This window comes from Rana temporaria, chromosome 4, assembly GCF_905171775.1.
Source record: "Rana temporaria chromosome 4, aRanTem1.1, whole genome shotgun sequence".
Lineage (NCBI taxonomy): Eukaryota > Metazoa > Chordata > Amphibia > Anura > Ranidae > Rana > Rana temporaria.
The window spans coordinates 205,333,389-205,351,048 of NC_053492.1; the positions used below are offsets into that span (position 1 = coordinate 205,333,389).

The window sequence follows — 17,660 nt, forward strand, 5'->3', positions numbered from 1 at the left end:
TCCTATGGTGGACATTCGCCAAACAGGAGGAGTTTTAGTGGGAGACCCCTTAAGAGGAGGATCAGGGCTGCTCCGTGAAAAAAACATTGTACAGAGCAGGCGAGTATAACATGTTTAATATAAAAATAAATTAAAGTTTAGAACCACTTTAAGGCCAGGCACCAGATGCTACATGCTGTCACATATCGTTGTCAGAAATAGCTGTTTTGTGTGCCCATTTACCATTAATTTTCAGTGCCCAGGATACGAAGGGCACATAGGAAGAGTGTCTGGTTTTTGAACCCCTCCATTATGTACTCCTCCCCGCCGGGAGAACATAATGTCTGCATGGGAAGGATTCCTCCCTCAACACTGACAACCTGTGGTGAAAATCGCGCCATTTAATGTGCCAGGAATCCATGAGCCACTTTTGGGCACCTTCTGCATACCTTTAGCTGTCTGCCATTCTTCCCATGCAATGGAATTCATAAGGTTTCCAATTTTTGGCCTGTTGCAACGTAGGGGGAGCATGCAAGCCACATCTTGGAAGTTACAGAGCAGACTGTGTCCTGATGTGCTTTTTTGTGGCTTTTTGTCACTTTGCTATGCCTGTGTGTTCTTTATGGTTGCCCAAAACATAAATCTGTCCAGCAAAGAAAGCTCTTACAAGGCAGATCCAGATCTTTGTTTTAGGTGGCAAAGAACTTGTCACCACCACAGCAACCTTATACTGCTGCTGCCCCCAGGAAACATTATTCAATTTTGCCCACACTGTCTGTACGTCATGACTCAAATATTGAGAGAGATTTAATCAGGTTGTCATTCTATTTTGTTCAGAAGACCTTTCATAAATCAGATTCTGGGATATATTTATAGAATTTGCTGGTGGAGGTACAGCATGCCATTGTGTTTTATACAAACTGGCTTGAAGTGAACTCATTAGTATAGAAATATGAGAGCTGCCATTATTGATTTGGTTTTAAAAAGGCGAGGCTCCGGGCCTGTCACCCTGATGCAAAACTTAACTTTTCCTTTAGGCAAATAAACAAACCATCATCTATTGAAATACAACCTAAAGGGGACCTGCCATGACAAAAATCTGTGGACAGCTATAGAAGATGCTAATAATCTGGCTATCGTGCTGATTTAATGGCTTCACTGCTTTCCGAGTCACTGATCTAGAACACATATACAGAAAGAGAAGTCAGAACTGATCTGCAGATTTATTATTGGTCCTAAAATGTTGAAGATAGTGTTTTAACACGATAGCCAGGCAGCTAGCATTTTCAGGTCAGCAGTGACTGCCCACATATCCCATTACTGGTTTCCATTAAAACTATTCCAAGTACACGACTTGCTTTTACCTAAATGAATGTGTTTAGGACTTCACAGAAAGCTTCTTTTGCCTGTGTCGGCTTGCAATGTCTATGGACACTCATATGTAAACTATTTTTAAGAAATGAGCAATACGTAAGACAGTATGCAGAACACTTGCCAAGTTGAAAAATGACAGTATTAAAGTATGTGTAAACACGAAGAGTGAAGTCACTTATGCAGGGTGTATCCAGACGATTGAATCATTTCCTATAAGAACGGTGGTGAAGAAAGAATTTGTACTAAAGCAGATACAAAGTGCTTTAAGTGAGTTTGCCACTGTGTTAAATGGAATGATAGCCACCCTGTAAGGCTGGATTCACACCTATGCATTTACAGTGCTTTTTAAATTTTGCTAATTTTACAGTCCATTTACCATGGTTTCCTATGGAACACGTTCTATAGTGCAAATCTCCAAAATTCAAAAAGCACTAAAACTGCATAGGTGTGAATCCAGCCTTGGGTCTCATTCACACAGGTGTACTAATCCGTATGTTCGTTAGAAGGGCTGTCTTTGACTGCTCAGGATACACAGATGTTCCATACAGGGGCCTGCAGAAATCAATGAACGGCTGCCAGAACTTGCACACTAAGGGCTCTTTCACACGGAGCGCCCGTTCAGGTCCGCTTGCCAGTTTTTTTTAGGGACCTGAACGGGCGCTCCGTGCTCCTCTATGGAGCCGCGGATGTCAGCGGTGTCATGCCCGCTGACATCTGACCCGCTCCGATCCGACAAAGTGTGACGGAGGAAAAACCTACTTTTCCATCGGGTGAACACGGACAGACGGTCCGTGCTCATCCGATCCTCCCATAGGGGAGAGCGGAGAAAAGACAGGGCGGTCCCTGCACAGTGTGCGGGGACCGCCCTGTCATCCGCCGGCTCAGCGGGGATCAACGGAGCGATCCCCGCTGAGCAAGCGGAGGTTCACGGGGCGGATCATTACTGATCTGCCCGTGTGAAAGAGCCCTTAGGCCCCTTTCACATGTGCGGACCGTATGTCTGCTTTTTCATCCATCTGTTTGCGGATGAAAAAGGGACATACATTGGTCCCTATGTGATTGCATGTGTCAGCGGATAAACATCCGCTGACACCTGTAATCACCCGCCTCTGCAAAGATCCGATTTTGCGGATGGAAGAAAACCCTATTTTTTCTTCCGTCTGCGGAACGAATGAACACGGACACACGGTCCGTGTTCATCCGATACCCCCATAGGGGAGAGCGGAGAAAAGACAGGGCGGTCCCTGCACAGTGTGTGGAGACCGCCCTGTCAGCCGCCGGCTCACAGGGGATATACGGAGCGATCCCCGCCGAGCTTACGGACACACGGAGGCCGATCATTACTAGGGTTGCCACCTCATCCCTTTAAAACAGAACACATATGAATTACACAGGTTCTGAGGCTAATTAAAGCGGAGGTTCACCGGTAAATTGCTATTTTTACCCTTAGATGGATGCTCATTTAGTCTAGGGGAATCAGCTAGTTGTTTTAAAATCGAAGCTGTACTTACCTTTTTAGAGAGCGATCTTCTCCGCCACTTCCGGGTATGGGCTGCGGGACTGGGCATTCCTTCTTGATTGACAGTCTTCCGACAGGCTTCCGAAAGGCTTCCGACGGTCGCATCCATCGCGTCACGATTTTCTGAAAGTAGCCGAACGTCGGTGCGCAGGCGCAGTATAGAGCCGCACCGACGTTCGGCTTCTTTCGGCTACTCGTGACGCGATGGATGCGACCGTCGGAAGCCTGTCGGAAGACTGTCAATCAAGAAGGAACGCCCAGTCCCGAAGACCCATACCCGGAAGTTGCGGAGAAGATCGCCCTCTACAACGGTAAGTACTGCTCGGATTTTAAAACAACTAGCCCATTCCCCTAGACTAAATGAGCATCCATCTAAGGGTAAAAAAACATTTATGGGTGAACTCCCGCTTTAAGGTGGTAATTAGACTCATTTGGTGCCTTACCTGCATTAAATTAGCCTCAGAACCTGTGTAATTCATATGTGTTCTGTTTTAAAGGGATGAGGTGGCAACCCTAATCATTACTGATCCGCCCCGTGTGAAAGGGCCCATACAGTATCCTGGAGTGCACATCTGCTCTGCTCCATGCATTGGACCTGCATGGATTTGTGCTCTGGAATGCATGTAAAAGGTCTATGCAGCTGGTGGCCTGCACAGAACACCATGTGCATCCCAGGTGGCTTAAGACAACCCTTCTGCATGAGTGTACAGATCGGCGCACCTATGTGAATGAGGCCTAACAGAAGAAGTTGTGTACTTCTCTGTCTGTGGGGTTGGTGAGTGAATTCCTTTTCCTGCAGAGCTTCAGGTGCCAACACTTCTGCAAAAGAAAACTGCACTTCTGTGATCCACAGGAGAAGTACAGCCAAATGAGCTTTGGCTATATTTCTCCTTTAATTTAGTTGCATTTTATGATGTAGTCATAGGGTTATAAGTAGGTGGCAAAGGCAAAAACTGGGTGTTGTTAAAGTGGAGTTCCACTCAAAAGTTACACTTCCGCTTATCTGTCTCCCCCCTCCCCCTCCCCATTTCGCACCTTTCAGGGAGGGGGGGGGGGGAGTACCTATTTTTGACAGGTCCCACTTCCATGGACGGTGCTTTGGAAGTTCGAACCCCCCCTCCCCCTTTCTCTGCTGCCGGGCCAATTAGAAAGTACAGTGTGCTTGGCGCTTTGCGCAGTAATGTACCCCATTACCAATTCACATAGGGGGGGCAGGATCTGGGGGTCCCCTTTGTTAAAGGGGTCTTCCAGATTCTGATAAGCCCCCCTCCCGCAGACCCCCACAACCACCGGGCAAGGGTTGTGGGGATGAGGCCTCCCCATGTTGAGGGCATGTGGCCTGGTACGGGAGAGGGGGGGCGCACTCTGTCCCCCCCTCTTTTCTGTGGCCGGCCAGGTTAACGTGCTCGGGTAAGGGGTCTGGTGTGAATTTTTGGGGGAACTCCACGCCATTTTTTTTTAAATTGATGGCGGGGTTCCCCTTAATATCCATTCCAGACCTGAAGGGCCTGGTAATGGAATTTGGGGGGACCCCCACGCTATTTTTATTTTTTTTATGAATGAATTCGCTCTGAATTGCCAGAGCCGACAATTCATTATAGCCGCGAGTCCGGTTTTAAAATACTTTTTTTCCTTTCAGAAATGACACTTTGTGCAGGGACAGTTCTATGTACTGGAAACATGCAATATTTACACCCCCCCCCGGTACGAAATGTAAAGTAATATTTCACTTTTAGCATTATTAAATTCACTGCTCCCGAAAAAACTGCCGTTTTTAAAACTTTTTTTTGCATTGATACATGTCCTCTGGTCCCCAAATGCTTTTTAGGACAATAAATTGCATATTAGCCTTTAAAATTAGCACTTTAGATTTCTCCCATAGACTTTAACAGGGTGTTCCGCGGCTTTTCGAATTTGCCGCGAACACCCCTAATTGTTCGTTGTTCGCCGAACAGGCAATGTTCGAGTCGAACATGAGTTTGACTCGAACTCGAAGCTCATCCCTAAGCAGTACACAAACCTCTCCTCTCACCGCTCCAAAGATGCTGCTTGCAGGAGATTTTTTTTCTCTCCTGCCTGCGGATCGCCTCAGTGTGAAAGCCCTCCGGCTTTCACATTAAGAAGGCTGGGCAGGAGTTTTTCAGGCGGAATAGAAGCGCTATTTTTAGCGCTGTACCGCCTGAAAAACTCCTCAGTGTGAAAGGGGCCTTAAGCTGGAGAGTGCAAAACCTGGTTCAGCTGTGCGTGGTAGCCAATCGGCTTTTAACTCCAGCTTGTTTAGTAAACTTTGACAAATAAAACCTGGAAGCTGATTGGTTTCTGTGCAGAGCTTCCCCAGATTTAGCACTCTCCAATATTAGTAAATCAACTACTGTGTTGCAAAAAAGGAACAGCAGGCAATCTGTAGAAAAGAGGACTGGGACAGTTGTCTGGTTGATAGGAGGAATCGAGGGAGATTTGTATAACATGCAAGGAGATCGGGGGGGGGGGAGAAAAGTGGGCGATACCTGCGATTTCAGGGCACGTCGACAAGACTGTTTAATTTGCAGAGCAAACAGGGTTTTAGTTTGGAGAAGTGTGTTCCTGGTGTCGGTAATGTCACCCTGGATTAGGTAGGCCTCTCATTATTACATGCATCAGGACATTTAGTTCTGCTACTTGTGTGCAAGGCCAGTCCAGTGTGCAAGGACCAGTGAAGAGAGCTGGTAAATAACAAAGTCCTTTCATCCATCCTGTAACCTGAGTCTGTCACTAGGCAGCAGGTGCCTCTGTCATAAACAGGAAACTTTCACAGTAATTAGAGCAGATGTAGCTGGGAGCGGAGGGGGACACTTACCTGTAACATGGAGACTAAATCACTTTTATCTCTTCCCTAATCTCCAACACCACACTGCCTTTATTTCCATTGCCACAAAGCAATACAACTGACCAAAACAATCAGAAACCTTTGAGATATTATGCTTCTGATTTTGAAGAAGAAAAGGTCACGCCAGCCTTTTTCAACATTTTACCATAATTTTTGGGTCTTAGTACATGTGCATAATCAGTAAGTAAAAAGAGTGCAGCACTACCCCTGCAGGAGCCGCTTGGTAATTTGGGTTCTATCTTCTGCATCTCATCTCCAGGAACAATCTCAGTCCCTCTGACATACCCGGTTTAATGAAAGTAACTGTAAGCAGTTACAAGAACAGGGATACATACACTCAGCGGTCACTTTATTAGGTACACCTGTTCCATTGCTTGGTAACAAAAATTGCTAATCAGCCAATCACATGGCAGAAATTCAATGTATTTAGGCATCTAGAGGGGATGAAGACGACTTGCTGAAGTTCAAACCGAGCATCAAATTGAGAAAGAAATAGGAATTTAAGTGACTTCCCCTCCAGCCGCAACCATCGCTCCCGGAGGTTACTTCCGGGTATCGCCGCTCCGTTCCTGTGATTGGCCGGAGCCGCGATGACGTCACGCATGCGCATGGAACCGGCACTTTCCGGCATATTTCTATTCAAGATCCGGTGCGCTCAGTGCGCCTGCACCGTTGTCTACGGCGCACATGCGACGTAGACATCTGTGCCCGATTTTCTGCAATTATCTCCCTAACCACACTACCCGATGAATCCATATACAGGAAGCAGCCAGTAACATAAAGGATTACTAAGGTTCGCCTGCCCCTGACAGTGACTCGAGCTGGGCATCGCCGCTTAGTGAAGGATTGGCTCGGGCGGCTCGGCTGCTCTAGTCCTGCAAAGGGAACTGAGGGCCAGATTCACAGTGGAGATACGCCGTTGTATCTCTGTTTCTATCTATGCGACTGATTCATAGAATCAGTTACGCATAGATAGCCAGAAGATCGGACAGGTGTAATTGTTTTACACTGTCGGATCTTAGGATGCAATACCGCGGCCGCCGATGGGGGGAGTTTGCGTCGTAAACGAGCGTCGGGTATGCAAATTAGGAGTTACGGCGATTCCCAACGGATTTTCGCGTTCGCTACGTCGCCGCTAGTCTAGTTTCCCGTCGCAAAGTTAGTCGGTTTTTTTGGTGCCCTAACTTTAGACAGCAAACGTATTGCTGTCTAAAGTATGGCCGTCGTTCCAGCGTCGAAATTTAAAAAATAACGTTGTTTGCATAAGCCGTCCGGGAATACGGAATTACGCTACGCACGTCGCCGTTCGAAAAAATTACGTCACGGCGCGCAAAGCACGGCGGGAGTTCAGAAACGGAGCATGCGCTGTAGGTCCGGCGCGGGAGCGCGCCTAATTTAAATGGCACACGCCCATTTAAAATGGCACACACCCATTTAAATTGGCCCGCCTTGCGCCGGAGGCCGCCGGCGTAGGTTTTCATCAAGTGCTTGGTGAATCAGGCACTTGCGATACATTACGCCGCCACAATTCTTTGTGAATCTGGCCCTGAGTTCCTGCTGTGAAAAAAGTGCAGGGACGCCGTTCCCACGCGTTCCCGCAGGACTTGAGCCCTGCCTGAGACGTACTTTTTTGTCCTTTTATTTTTCTGTTTATTTTTTGAGTTGATTCAATACTTTTCTTTCTTTCTTCCTTTACTTTTCTCTTTTTTACACTTCACATTTGATTTCATACACTTGTTACACACACACACACACACACACGCTTTCATGGCCAATGATGCTCATAGAAGCTTCTGTCCTGCTCATATCTCCCACCAAACTCATAACTTTGTTTCAGCACTGTCAGAGATCACATTTGAATAAATTCTGGATAGCTTCTTTATAGTGATAATATCTTCATTATCATTTCAGTATAGGTGATAAGAATATTTTTACAGACATTACTGGGTTTCTAATTATTTTACATTGCTAGTTATGAATGGCTATACAGTATGTCATGCTTGCATAAATACATGCACAGGCTTAAATTCCTGAACACTTGTGTGCCCTAGGATTTACACCTATGTTTGTGCTAGCATGGCACATACCCGAGTCCTGCTAGTGTACATCCATCCTGTCATTGACTCTATTCACCGCTCCTAAAGCGCTGCAAAGAAGCTGCTGGCAGGACTTTTTTTGACGCCCTACCAGTGCAGCGCCCCAGTGTGAAAGTACTCGTGCTTTCACACTGGGATTGCAGCTGAGGCTTTTTTCAGGCGCTAGTTTTAGCGCTAAAGCACCTGAAAAACGCCTCCCAGTGTGAAAGGAGTCTAAGTGTGTAAATTAAAGCTGAACTCCGGGGCACATTTTTAGATTTACCATGCAGTGGGGCTGTTCCTGCACTGCATGGGTTAAAGTGGAACTTTAGTCAAAAAATTAAGTCCTGCTAGATCACTTCAGGCTGGCCCCTTTTGCAGGTATAGCTATGCTATATTGTCAAAAGTATTGGGACACCTGCCTTTACATGATCTTTAATGACACCCCAGCCTTAGTCCATAGGGTTCAATATTGAGTTGGCCCACCCTTTGCAGCTATAACAGCTTCAACTCTTCTGGGAAGGCTGTCCACAAGGTTTAGGAATGTGTCTATGGGAATGTTTGATCTTCCAAAAGCACATTTTCGTTTGTAGATGCAACTGTGTGTATGGCCCCATTGATTCTCAAAGTGTTTTGTTTAGATGCGTACAAAAGTATATGCATATAAACACAGTGTTTTAGATGTCGGTATGAATGAGCCAATATTTTACCTTTTAACCTACACTAAGCCTTGGGTGGCAATTTTCAGGGGGGCGGCATCTCCCCCAGGCAGAAAAACAGAGACGGCTCTTTAACTGCTTCCCGTCCTTTTGGCGGTTGCACCGGAAGATGCCATCATCCCAGTACCATGCCCCATACACACTATTACATTTTCTGCAGATTTTTGTCTTCAGATTTACCAAAACCATGTAGTGCAAGGGCCTGCCGGATTGCATACAAATTGAAACTCTTATATGGTTTTGGTAAATCTGAAGACAAAAATCTGCAGAAAATTGAATAGTGTGTATGGGGTCTTAGAGCCCTCTTGTAAAAGCAATCGTAACGGCTTGCTAGCTCTCTCAAGTTCTCCCATCCCGCCGGGAGACCCAAGCGACCAGCCAGAGCTTCCATCGGCTGGCCAGACAGCCAAGCAAAGCCGGGATTGACTTTCATCGGCTGTTCATAGCAGTCCGCCCAGGTTCACACTGCTCTGACATGAAAGTTGTGCAACTTCTGATCTGACTTTGCCCTGCAACTTCAGTCCGACTTTTATCTGACTTAATGTGACTTTTTACACTCTATGGCACAGGTGTCAAACACAAGGCCCGCGTGCCAAATGCGGCCCTTCATGACATTTCATGTGGCCCCTGCAGCTGCAGGAGAGCTCCAACCTACCTCTGGTCCTCCTCCAGAACCTTACTTTCTGCTTTCAAGCAATACATCCATCTTCTTCCCAGCAGCAGCATAAGGAAAGGGGATGCACTGTGATGTAAGGGAGAGTGGGGAACTGAACTTCTGACGGTGGGGTGGCATCTAATGTAAGGGGAGGGGATGCGCTGGACATCTAATCTTACAGATACAACCCGCCCTTTTTAGGGCAATCATAATACTGATGCGGCCCACGATGAAATCGAGTTTGACACCCCTGTTCTATGGCATTGAAGTCGTATCAAAGTCGGGCCAAAGTAGTTCAAGAAACATTTTCTAAAGTCGGAGTGACTTGTGTCAGATCAGTAAAGACAGCTCTCACAGGGAAACATTTCATTTGACATGCCATGCGACTTGGAGTCTCACAAGTTGGATCCCATGTCGCACCAATGTAAACCGGGACTAAACCAGAAGCGACGACATGACATCACTTCTGGTATACTTAGAAGTCATTGGTACCAGTTTTTAAAATCTAAAGCATTAAAAAAAAAACACAATGGCCCAGATTCTTAGAGGAAATACGACGGTGTATCTCCAGATACGCCGTCGTATCTCTGCGTCCGGCCGGTCGTATCTATACGCCTGATTCTTAGAATCGGTTACGCATAGATATCTGTTAGATCCGACAGGCGTAAGTCTCTTACGCCGTCGGATCGTAACTGCATTTTTACGCTGGCCGCTAGGTGGCGCTTCCGTTGAATTCCGCGTTGAGTATGCAAATTAGGTAGATAAGCAAATTCCCGAACGTACGCCCGGCCGACGCAGTAAAGTTACGCCGTTTACGTTAGGCTATAGTTACCCCTGCTATATGGTGGCATAAGTGTGGCGTAACAATGTTAAGTATGGCCGTCGTTCCCGCATCGAAATTTTAAAAAGTTACGTCGTTTGCGTAAGTCGTCCGTGAATAGGGCTGGACGTCATTTACGTTCACGTCGACTCGAAACCAATAACGTCCTTGCGGCGTACTTTGGAGCAATGCACACTGGGAAATTCCACGGACGGCGCATGCGCCGTTCGGGAAAAACGTCAATCACGTCGGGTCACAGTACATTTATATAAAACACGCCCCCCTGATCCAAATTTGAATTAGGCGGGCTTACGCCGGCCGATTTACGCTACGCCGCCGCAACTAACGGAGCGAGTGCTTTGAGAATACAGCACTTGCCCGTCTAAGTTGCGGTGGCGTAATGTAAATCGGATACGTTACGCCGCCGCAGAGATACGCTGATGGACGAGAATCTGGTCCAATCTTGGTGTTTTGAATGCGTAAGTGCAGGGGAGGGATTCAGGATCTTATTTACCCCAGATCCCTCCATAAAGAGTACCTGTCACATGGATGTTTACATTCCTTGTGACAGCAATAAAAGTGATCAGAAAAAAAAAAAAAAAATGAAAGCAACAGTGCAAAAAAATAAAATGTAAAAACTGAATGAAAAAAAGTAAAAGTGCCCCGTCCTCCAGTGCAAAGGAGAACGCACATGCCAGTCCCGCAGGCACGCACACAGACCACACATGTGCGGTATCACCGCAAACATCAGATCATGGGCAGTAATTGTGTATATATAGCACTTAAAACAAATGATGTGTCAGGGTCTCACTGTGAACGACTGCAGCTTCCCCATCAGACCCTGAGACAAGAACATATACTGCAGCTGGGGTGGGACACTTTTAAATGGGTGGGGGATTTTAGTCTTGCCAACCAAATCAAATGACACCAAGAACACATCCTGCCACCAATCTTTGGACAAGCCCTGCCCACTTTTGATGACCTAGCAAAGAAAGTCGGGACTGTCACTAATGAGGGCTGCAGAGCTGGGATGTTAGGTGTATGATGCATGTACTGGGAGGCTCCTTGCTGCTCTGAGCCTACAATGCAGATCTAAGGGGAAGCTGACACAAAGGCAGGACTGATCCATTCTCCATGCAGTCCAGAGCCAGGAAGGGAGGGGGAGGAAGGAGGTGGTACCGGCACCCACAGCACCCCGAGGGCAGACAGAAGTAGACAGGCAGCAGAAGACAGAGACCTGCAGACCGGAGAACAGGGGACCGCACCCTTCCCTCCCTTCCTTCCATCACACCGATCCTCTCTGCAGTACTGGCACTGGCCCAGACCCGGCACCGCGGAGATCGGAGGTGTGTGCGGCTGTGTGTCTTCTATTATCTGCAGGCTGATTGTACAGGGGGGGTCAGGGGTCAGAGTCCATGTCAGGACAGGAGGGAGCCCCCCAGATTCCTGCACCCCACTGCTCTGCTGCTATTATTTCTCCTGTCCGGTCTGTAGTGTTACCTGCTGATTGGGACGGATTATAGTGCAGGTGGGAAGTATAGGGTCAGATACAATGGGGAGATCAGTGTCTGATCATAGAGGAGGTACTGCTCTGCTACTTTGGGAATAACTTTGGGGGGGGGGGGGGGTTTATTTATTTTTTATCCTCCTTTTTTTTTTTAATCATAATAATAATAATTATTTTCTTTTTTTTATTATCTATTTATTTATTTTTTATCCTCCCTTCTTTTTCTTTCTCTTTTTTACTTTATTATTATTATTATTATTATTATTATTATTATTATTATTATTATTTTCTTTTTTTTATTATCTATTTATTTTTTATCCTCCCTTCTTTTTTTTTCTTTTCTCTTTTTTACATTATTATTATTATTATTATTATTATTATTATTATTATTATTTTCTTTTATTATCTATTTATTTTGATCAGGTGCCTTGTTTAGAAAGTTGTACTACTGTTGATTTGTAACAATTTTGTTTTGCTTGTGAGCTTTAGAGAGATACATTGGCTCAGGATCCTGCGCTGACATTGGAAGCATTCCCTATACAGGCGGTCATCCCTGACTTCTGATTTGGGAATAACTTTGTGGGGTTTTTTTAATTTATTTTTTATCCTCCCTTTTTTTTTTTTTTTTTTTATAATAATAATAATTTCTTTTTTTTATTATCTATTTATTTTTTATCCTCCCCTTCTTTTTTTTCTTTTTTTTTTTTTCTCTTTTTTACTTAATAATTATTATTATTATTATTATTATTTATTATTATTATTTTCTTTTTTTTATTATCTATTTATTTTGATCAGGTGCCATGTTTAGAAAGTTGTACTACTGTTGATTTGTAACGATCTTGTTTTGCTTGTGAGCTTTAGAGAGATACATTGGCTCAGGATCCTGCACTGACATTGGAAGCGTGGTCATCCCTGACCTCTGATTTGGTATGTATTATTTTTTTTTATTTTTTTTTCTGTGTGTGGGTGATGGTGGCCATACGCCTAATGATCTGATCGAACAATTTATTCTCAGTATTAGATAATATTATCAGATCAATGAATTAAAACAAATCGTCAATCGATTTAGATTAAAACCAGCTGATTTGATCAAAAATTTATCTGATGGATCGTAGTAATGTTGATTAATTCGATATGATCATTAAAGGGGTTGTAAAGGTTTGTTTTTTTTATTTTCTAAATAGGTTCCTTTAAGCTAGTGCATTGTTGGTTCACTTACCTTTTCTTTCGCTTTCCCTTCTATTAGGTGGATTCAGAAAGACTTAGGCCAGCATATCAGTAGATACGCCGGCCTAAGTCTGAATTTGCGCCGGCGCTAATTTAAGCGTATTCTGGAAACCAGATACGCTTGAATTAGGCTCAGATACGAGCGGCGCAAGTGTCTTACACCGTCGTATCCCAAAGTGTAATTTTTAGGCTGACCGCTAGGTGGCGCTTCCATTGCGGTCGGCGTAGAATATGTAAATCACTAGATACGCCTATTCACGAATGTACGCACGGCAGACGCAGTACAGATACGCCGTTTACATAACGCATTATCAGGCCTAAAGTTATTCCATCAAACAGCTGGAATAGTAATGTTAAAGTATGGCCGTCGTTCCCGCGTCGAAATTCGAAAATTTTACGTCGTTTGCGTAAGTCGTCCGTGAATGGGGATTTACGTCCACATCGAAACCAATAGGACCGTGCGGCGTACTTTGCCGCAATGCACACTGGGATATGTAGGCGGACGGCGCATGCGCCGTTTTTAAAATACGTCAATCACGTAAGGTCAACCCCCATTACCATAAAACACGCCCCCTCAGCTAAATTTGAATTAGGCGCCATTACGCCCACCCGATTTACGCTACGCCGCCGTAACTTAGCAGGCAAGTACTTTGTGAATCATGTACTTGCCTCGCTAACTTGCGGCGTAGTGTAAACACGATACACTACGCCGCCGCAGCGATACACCTGCCTACCTGAATCTAGCTATAAATGTGTGTGTTTTTTTTTTTTTTTTTTTTTTTTTTTCTTTGTCTGAATTTCTCACTTCCTGTTTCTCCTCAGTAAGCTTGCCCCCATCATCTGGCTGGTGGTTATTCAGCCAGAACAGCTTACTGAGGAGGAACAGGAAGTGAGAAATTCGGACAAAGAAAAAAACATTTAGAAGGAAAAGGTAAGTGAACCAACAATGCACTAGCTTAAAGGAACCTATTTAGAAAATACAAAACAAACCTTTTACAACCCCTTTAAGCATATGGCACATTGTCGTATTTCTGATCAGATAATAAGTTGATCATATGATCACGTTAAAAAATTGTTCTGTGTATAGCCACTGCGAGGGGAATTTTACGAAGACTGGAGCATAGTAAGGATGAGCTCCGGCGTGTTCGCACAGTCCACGTGCAGAGCCCGCTAGGAAGTCACGTGCTGCGCTAATCACAGGCAGGGAGACATTGTCCCGATGCATGGCTGCAGAGATCGGGCAATGTCTCCCTGCCTGTGATTGGCGCAGCGCAGTGCGGGCTCTGCACGTGGACAGTGCGAACACGCTGGAGCTCATCCTTAGTCCATAGCAACCAATCCGCTTCTAGTTTTAACTTCCAAAACTGAAAACGGTAGTAAACCGTAAATATATAAAACTCCCTGCAAATTAAAGTATTTGCAAAGCCAGGGGACCGGCTGCACATGCTCAGTTTGGTGTGAATTCCTAGAGAGTTTTGTTTTCTTTGGGAGGGTTCATGTGATCAGCACAGGGCCAATCAGCACTGTCCAGACAGAGGATCAGGGGAGAATGAGCTTCCTAGCTTTGCTAGGAACTGAAGTCACAAGGCTGCTATATTCTGCTGATGAAAAAAGGTATTTATCAGTTTTTATATTTGCTAAAATAATTGCATTTCCATGTTCTGATTTTTATATCAGTATTACATTGTATGTTGTGGTCGTTCAAGTGCTTATCTAATAGTTTTTTGAAATTATCGATTGCCCCCCCCCCCCCCTGCTGAAACCACCGCCTGTGGAAGAGAATTCCACATCCTTACTGCTCTTACAGTAAAGAACCCTAAACCGCTTTTCTTCTAATTTTAGTGAATGCAGATTCTGTGTGTGGTAACACTTTAATGTCATAATATGCTAGTATGCATGGCATACTAGCACATTATGAAAGACTTGCCTTAAAACTAAGCCCTCCAGCAGTGCACTGTTCCCTCTGGCAGGGCTTTCATCTTCACCTGATTTTCCCTCCGGGTTTGCGTGCAGCCGCCGTTTGGCTGAGCCGTGACTGCATCACTTCAGCAGCACGACTCTTTCAAGGATGGCTCTCCGTCCATTGAGAGCGCAGTGCGCATGCGCTAGTAACGCTAATGTAAATATATCTTAAACAGTGCACGTTTAGGAAATATTTACTGTACCTACAGGTAAGCTTTATTGTAGACTTACCTGTGGGTAAAAATGTAAAACAAAAGCTTTTACTACCACTTTAACTGAAGATAGAAGCTGATTGGTTGCTATGGACAGTTGCCCCCCCGCTTGATTTACGGTAAATGTCTGTTCTATTGGTGTTCTCAGCTTACCCAACAAATGCTCCCTCCCAACACGTTAGCCCATCAGTTTTGTGCGCACAGAGCTAATGCAATTTTAATGCTCCATAGATCTTTTTTGGCTGGATTCCCCTTGCTAATATCAAAGTTGTGTTTGTTCCCTGAAGCTGTGGATTGGCACATCTGGTGGTTGTTCTGCCGATTACCGTCTTGTTAATCCGGCGCTTCCATTCATTACCACCTGATCTCATTTTGTTAAGTTTTCCTGAACAGTTTAAAGGAAACCTGCCTGCAGAGAACTATGGTGGGTGCCATTGCCAAGGTAATCTGGGGGTTAGAGATCACCCAAAATCTGACAATTACTTGCCTTTTACCTGGCTGACATCACATATTCCCTGTAATTATAGACGCTTGCTACAACTCTGTCTGCTGTTCATACAACACGTGATTCTTTGTGACAGATTCAAGCAACTGTTGGTAAAGTGTGTATGAATCTGTGGCAGAATGCAGTGGCGGCCCGTCTATAGGGGGCGCCGCCCCCCCCCCCCCCCCCCCCCCGTAGTCACAAAAAAAAAACGGGCCCTTTAAGACTTTTTATTTTCCCTAAAATGTAATTTTACTTATACTGCAGTGATGGCGGTCCATCTATAGAGGGCGCTGCAGCGCCGCCCCCTCTGGCTCTCGCAAATAACGTACATTCATGCATTGACCTGGAGCGTGGCGATCACCCACACTTGCACATCGGGTCGCCGCCTCACCGGGTTTAGCAATCCCCTTGGCTTAATCTCCATTATGTACCTCGTCAGAAGGTACATTTAGGAGCATTCTAATTGGTCTCTACGCTGTCAAATGGGCGGCGTGACCAATCAGATCCTGCACAGCCTGTTCTACCACTGCGGGAGAAGAGGAGAGAAATCTCTGGACCAGTACAGCGGCGATACAAACTTTAATTTCGGGGGGGATCACCGGACTCCAGGTTAGTGGGACCGGGGAGGGGTCCAGTGTAAGTTCAGCTTACAGATTTTCTGTAAAGGGGAATTTTACACTTTAAAGTGGCTGTAAACCCGGAGATGAAGCAAATCCTCCAAAAGTTGTCTGTCTGCAGTCTTCTTTCCTCTACATCCATTCAAAGTGCTGAATTTCTAAAGCTTGCCTGAGCTGTCAGAAAAAAAGGGTCAGAGAGCTGAAATTGCACTCTGCAGAGCTCTGTGAAGAGAGCTCTAAACAGTGGCGACCCGTGGTAATTTTTTTTTTGGGGGGGGGGGCAGCAAACAGTATACCCAGCAGGTCTGGTGCACTTAGCCCATCTATGCAGCACTTTACCAGTGGCTTCCCTTGCAAAGCAGCGGCGACATCTTTCCCTTCCTCTGCTCTCCACGGGCATTGGTTCCTCCCTCCTCCTCGGCGGCCAATCGGAGAACGGGTCTCAGACCTGCTTCTGCTTGGCCAGATTGAGGATCAGTGTTACAACAGCGAATATTCATTCGATGTTGCCCACCCTATTTCGAAGCTTATTCGAGCCTATGGCTCTAAAAAAAAACGCCACTGTAATTCAGGCGTCCTGAAAGGGGCCAGATGCATGACATGGGGGTGGCAACGGCGGCCGTCCATAGATTTATGCTATACATGAATCTATCCATTATTCATATAGGGGGTGGCGTGGATAGAGAGCTGATTAGAGGGAAAGGACTTCCTCCCCAATTTCACACAGCACATAGGAACAGAGCTGAGACTGTCAATCAGCTGGAGGTTTCTCCCCTGTCACCTTTTTCTTTTTCTTTTTTTCTCTTGGTGTCAGGAAAACTTGTCACAAGTGATTCATGCTGATGGCACAGGGAAGAGGCATCAGCCTGAAATTACACTTAGCCTAGTTCACATTGGAGTTATTTGTCAAGTTGCAGCCTATTGGAGGCAATTAGCAATGTTCCAATTGGTGCGACAACGATTTTGCAGCTTTAATAGATGTCTGTGCTTTTAATTAAGACAAGTACACACTATAGAGCAGTGATGGCGAACCTTGGGACCCCAGATGTTTTGGAACTACATTTCCCATAATGCTCATTCACTCTGCAGTGTAGATGAGCATCATGGGAAATGTAGTTCCAAAACATCTGGGGTGCCAAGGTTCGCCATCACTGCTATAGAGGGATATGCTTTGTTCAGATTTCATGTCTGAGGTTTACAACCCCTTTTAAGCTTTTGCTTTGAGCACTTATATGGTCATTGCCTGCTACAGAAACCCAGTCTAGTGTTTTGTTCTAAAAAAAAAAAGAATTAACGCATTGCTAACTGGAAAGGAAGAAGGGGAGCATTATTATATGGGGTTGGCGCCTCACTTTTTTTTTTTCTAATTGTAAAATAATTCTGTGACTTGCATGGAGGAAACAGTTGCCAGTAGAAAACATACAAGTATTTCAAGAGTTAACATGGATGCTTACAAGAGACATTTCCAGCTGCTTGGAGAAGGCCTCTCAGTACCTATCCCTCACTCTGCATCTCTTCTGTTCCACCCAAGTAACATTCTTTCTAATGTTCTGAATGGCGATTAATTTCTAGAATGCTCCAGTAGCTTAGGTGTTCTGTGTAGTATCAGTTACTTCTACACACATGTGAGTGTCCAGATGA

At 45.2% G+C, this 17,660-nt stretch overlaps 1 protein-coding gene across 5 annotated transcripts in view; it reads left to right on the forward strand.

The window, feature by feature from the left end:
- Positions 1-10,988: 10,988 nt before the first annotated feature.
- Positions 10,989-17,660, forward strand: part of VWA5B2 (von Willebrand factor A domain containing 5B2) — a 72,436-nt gene continuing 65,764 nt past the window's right edge. For 2 of the 5 annotated variants that reach the window (XM_040349760.1, XM_040349761.1), the window contains exon 1: positions 17,170-17,509. In XM_040349760.1, coding sequence (XP_040205694.1) covers positions 17,466-17,509 — 44 coding nt within the window. In that variant the 5' untranslated portion in view covers positions 17,170-17,465. Of the gene's footprint in view, positions 11,354-11,938; positions 12,083-12,375; positions 12,442-17,169; positions 17,510-17,660 lie in introns of those variants that run through there. The other 3 variants (XM_040349762.1, XM_040349765.1, XM_040349764.1) reach the window with 3 other exon arrangements.